The 4,992-nt window shown below is 49.2% G+C and overlaps 1 protein-coding gene across 1 annotated transcript in view; it reads left to right on the forward strand.

Annotated features, from left to right (window-relative positions):
- The first annotated feature begins 1,219 nt into the window (after positions 1-1,219).
- The window catches only part of Wnt8a (Wnt family member 8A), a 5,994-nt gene continuing 2,221 nt past the window's right edge, over positions 1,220-4,992 (forward strand). The window contains exons 1-5 of the mRNA XM_005355906.2: positions 1,220-1,299; positions 1,380-1,413; positions 1,729-1,867; positions 3,760-3,885; positions 4,701-4,843. Coding sequence (XP_005355963.1) covers positions 1,220-1,299; positions 1,380-1,413; positions 1,729-1,867; positions 3,760-3,885; positions 4,701-4,843 — 522 coding nt within the window. The remainder of the gene's footprint in view (positions 1,300-1,379; positions 1,414-1,728; positions 1,868-3,759; positions 3,886-4,700; positions 4,844-4,992) is intronic.

Below are 4,992 nucleotides of genomic sequence, written 5' to 3' on the forward strand. Positions count from 1 at the left end.
CCTGCTTACTTAGTTACTATTATTTCCTTCTTGGGTCTCTGAGGGAGTTGAAGACTAGATAGTTATCACAGAAACCAAGTTATGATAGAAAGTAAATTAGGTACAGGACTTTAAACTCACCAAGGTAGGATAGATATGGAGTATTTTCTCTGAATTTGTCAAATGTAAATAGACTAGACATTGTTGATGTATTTATTGTCTGTATATATTGGATATAGTTATTGTACTTATTGTATATAGTTTTCCTTATATTAGTTATATAGCCTTCTTTTTTATTTTAAACAAAAAGGGGAAAATGTAGTAATACTTCTTTTGTATTTTAATAAAAAAAGGTTGCCTGAAGACCAGAATGCAAAACAGCCACACTAGTCAGCCATACAGGCCAGGCAGTGGTGGCACACTAGTTAGCCATAGAGGGGTGGTGGTGCACACCTTTAATCCCAGCACTAGAGAGGACTAGAAGGCAGGATGAGTCAGGAACTCGCCCTCTTTCAGTCTGAAGATTTAAGAACTCTCTAGTGGTTTGGCTGCTTTTCTTCTCTGATCTTCAGGTTGAACCCCAATATCTGTGTCTGGGTTTTTATTATTCGTGCACCATGTAAGCAATAATAAGATGGAGATCTGACCCTCAGACACAGGAGGGAAGGCAATAGAAAGGGAGGAAATACACCAGAACTTACTTTGATAAAAGTAGTTGAGGGCACAGTTGTGAGTTGGTCTCTGTTGCCTCTGCTCCAAGCCTCCCAGTTTCATCTCCCTGCAGTCACCAATGGAAGAGGTGGAGACAGTAAAGTGTGCCCACTCATGGGGGGTCCCCAAAAAGTTCCTCTATGTTTATCAACAACTTGTGGAGGAAATCGGGGTGAAGGCTGACGTCTCATTAACACATGAAGACCTGCAGCTCCAAGGGAGAGGTGGCTGAGGTCGGGGGAGGGGCCTATGCTGCTCCAGGCAACCGGCCCTAAGGGTGGGAGACCGGCTCTGCCCCTCTCGGTCTGGGAGAGAAGGGCGTGGCCTCCTTGAAGGCTTTGGGCTGAGAGCCTCCTCTCTGATTCCGCATTGGGTCAGCGGCTCCCACAGCTCTGCCAATGAGGAACAAATGAGATGGGCTCTTGATTTTTCCCTCTTGGCCATTGAGAATTTTCTCACATAAATACTGAGATCGGCTCTGCCGGCTCAGTTCTCTGCCCCTGCCCTGAGCTGACCCTGGTCCCCTGGGATGGACAGAGCCATGGGGCACTTGCTTATGCTGTGGGTGGCTGCGGGCATGTGCTATACCACCTTCGGTGCCTCTGCGTGGTGAGTCCTTTCCCCAGCCCTTGTTCCCTAAGGACGCCCGGCCTGTCATCCCTGTTCACCTCGGTTTTTCTTTTTGGTAGGTCAGTGAGCAATTTCCTGGTAACAGGTCCTAAGGTAGGATGTCTTTCCATCCCTGCTGATTTTATCCTCTGGGGTCCCTGCTAGACTCTTCTGGGGAAAGAGAAGGGGAGGGGCAGTTTCAGACCCTCTTACGGAGAAACCTAGCAACGCCTAGTTTTTGTGTTGTTTTTGTAGTGCCCAGGGTTGAACCTAGGGCCTTGTATATGCTAGGCAAGCACTCTGCCTGAGCAATGTCTCCAGGCCCCAGTGTGGTTTTTTACTGGGAAATTATTTTATTTGAGTCTGCCTTCTCCCCGACCCCACTTGGCCCATGCCCAGGGAATCTCACAGCCCTTTCCCCTGGCACAGGCCTATCTGACTTACGCCACCAGTGTGGCCTTGGGTGCTCAGACTGGCATGGAAGAGTGCAAGTTCCAGTTTGCCTGGGAGCGATGGAACTGCCCCGAGCATGCTGTCCAGTTCTCCACCCACAACCGGCTGAGGGGAGGTAAGTTTTCACGGGGCCACACTGCAAGGCGGGCTTGTACACTTGGGTCTATGGCATGTGTATGCATGATGGAACGTGAAAGTGACCGGGGCTGCTGAGACACTGCTTCTTAGCGTGACCCTGTCAACACCAGGTTGGGGGAACAGGCATCGGACCTGCTCAAAAGGGGTTTTGTACCATTTATTTATTTACTAGGGGGCATGCCGCTGTGTGTGTGTGTGTGTGTTTGTGTGTGTGTTTGTGTGTGTGTGTTTGTGTGTGTGTGTGTGTAACTTGCAGGAATTTGTTCTCCACTTCTACCATGGGTCTGGGATTGAACTCAGGTCATCAGGCTTGGATCTAGGGCCCTGACCTGCTGAGCCATCTCCAGGCCCTCCGAGTGTTCTGAGAGTTAAATGTAGTGAACAGCAGGGTCTTGTTACAAATGCTGTTGTAGGTTTTCATGCACATCGGCCTTGTGTGCTTGTTCATACTCACCTTGTGTGCTTGTTCATGCTCACCTTGTGTGCTTGTTCATGCTCACCTTGTGTGCTTGTTCATGCTCACCTTGCTCTGATTTGCATGAAATGCAGTAAGAAATGGAGACAGGCACCCACGGAGCCCTCGAAGGTGATGCATTTGCCCCATTACCATAACATCCTACTGATAATGCAGCTGCAAGACTTGAATGAGTTTGCCTCAGGGAGCTGTGGTGTGTGTGTGTGTGTATGAGATGTGTGTGAGTGAGAGAGAGATGTGAAGGGGTGTGTGCATGTGTGTGAGAGAGATGTGGAGGGTGTGTGGATGTGACATGTGTGTTTGAGATGTGGAAGGGTGTGTGAGAGAGAAAGAGATGTGGAGGGTGTGTGGATGTATGTGTGGTGTCTGTGTGTGCATAAGAAAGAGAGATGTGGAGGTGTATGGTGTGTGTATGTGATATGTGTGTATGATGTGTGTATATGTGTGGTATGTATGCATGCATGTGTGATGTGTATGTGTGATAATATGTATATGTGTGTTTATGTCTGTGATACATATGTATTATCTGCATGTGTCTCTGTATTGTGTGTTGTTTACATGGTATATGTGGGGGGGTGTTTATGTGTGCGCGCACATGTGCACAAATCCTTTCAGTTAGTTGCAGGAGTTTGTATGGGAACCCTTTTGTAGAAATGATAGAGTTGCTGGGGAGAGTTGGGGGAGAAAGATTATGCAGGTAGACTTAAGAAGTGTTTGTAAGGTAAGACCTCCAGGGTCTGGGGATGGCTCAGTGGGTAAAGCGCTTGCGGCACAAGCATGAGGACCTGGTCTGGACCTGGGTGTGGGACACACACCCGTAATCCTCCTGTCCCAGAGAGTGAGCTCCAGATTCAGTGAGAGACCCTGTGAAAGTAAGACAGTCCAACAGAGGAAGATGCCTGATGTTTGCCTTGTCTCTCTACACACACAGATACTTATGGACATGTGCGCATGCATACATACACACATGCAGAGGGTGTGTGTCCATATGTACCTGTGTGTCCACACACACACACACACACACACAGACACTTATGGACATGTGCGCATGCATACATACACACATGCAGAGGGTGTGTGTCCATATGTACCTGTGTGTGTCAACACACTATATAAACACACACACACAGCCTCCCTGCCCTGTGTTCAGAAATAAGAGGTCTTTCTGGACTGCCTACGCCAGACCTGGGCTGAGTCTCGCTGCCTATATTCTAGTGGACAGAGGTCTAGGCTGGACCCGGGAGAGTGGAGTCCTGATCTGAAACCACAGCTGGCCAGTAGCCTTAGTTCCAGAGTCCCCTGAGTTTCAGCTTCCCATCCACAGGGTGGAGTGTCCATCCTGCAGGTGGGAGGTGGGCAGGGACCACAAAGCCAGTCTTTGTTTCTCTCCAAAGCCACGAGAGAGTCGTCCTTCCTTCACGCCATCCGCTCTGCTGGAGTCATGTACACCATCACCAAGAACTGCAGCATGGGTGACTTTGAAAACTGTGGTTGTGATGGATCAAAAAACGGAAAAACAGGTAAGTTGGCCTTTGATGGAGGCGGGAAGAGGCGGGGAGCTACAGAACTGAGTGCAGACCGAGTTTCCTAAGTCTAGGGGACTGGGCTATCCTGAATCCCTAGATTCTAGCATTCTAGCAGTCCCTTCACTGGGGGGGGGGGGCGGTCATGGGCTGCTGAGGGCTGAGTTTGCATCCCTGAGACCAGGAATTAGAAAGCTTCTCTAAGCCAGGCAGTGGTGGCGCACACCTTTAATCCCAGCACTCAGGAAGCAGAGGCAAGTGAATCTCTGTGAGTTTGAGGCCAGCCTGGTCTATAAGAACTAGTACCAGGACAGGCTCCAAAGCTACACAAAAACTGTCTTGAAAAACAAAACAAACAACAAAAACAAACAAACAAGGAGATTGGGCCTTGAGAAGGCTGGGAGAGTTGAAGACCAGCCCTGGTACAAGAATAGCTTCTCTTCAACCAACCAACGCTCCCCAACTATTTACAAAGCCCTATAGGACTCAGACCTGTCACTAATGAGGGTGGAGGGGACTCTGACACCGTTGTACAAGTGCAGAGGTCTAGAATGTTTGAGTAACTTCGGGACCATCCAGATCATCACGTGTATCCATGTTTCCGGTGGGCACAGAGTGGGCTTGGGAATCGGACCCCACCCATCCTTCCCAAATACCTCCATTTCCCCATCTCACCTTCAGATACACACAGCTTTAGCACATCCTCCTAGGGCTCTGGAGGATGGTTCAGCTGTTGACTAAACAGAACGCCGCTCTTTCCCTGGGATCTAGCTGAACATTGTATTGAGAACCCTTTCTTTCCTTGTGTGTAGGTGGCCATGGCTGGATTTGGGGAGGCTGCAGCGACAATGTGGAATTTGGGGAAAGAATCTCCAGACTCTTCATGGACAGTCTGGAGAAAGGGAAGGATGCCAGAGCTCTGATGAACCTTCACAACAACAGGGCTGGCAGGCTGGTGGGTACAGCTTTGAACAGCCCCTCACGGTCACCAAGAGCTGGCTCACCCCAGTGCCATTCAGGAAGAACTGAGGCAGTTGTCTCTGTTTTCTGATGACAAAGCCAGTTAAGTCCCAGACAGCGGCTTGTATAAGACACTAAAGTTGA

This window comes from Microtus ochrogaster, chromosome 18 (assembly GCF_000317375.1).
Source record: "Microtus ochrogaster isolate Prairie Vole_2 chromosome 18, MicOch1.0, whole genome shotgun sequence".
In the NCBI taxonomy this organism is placed as follows: domain Eukaryota; kingdom Metazoa; phylum Chordata; class Mammalia; order Rodentia; family Cricetidae; genus Microtus; species Microtus ochrogaster.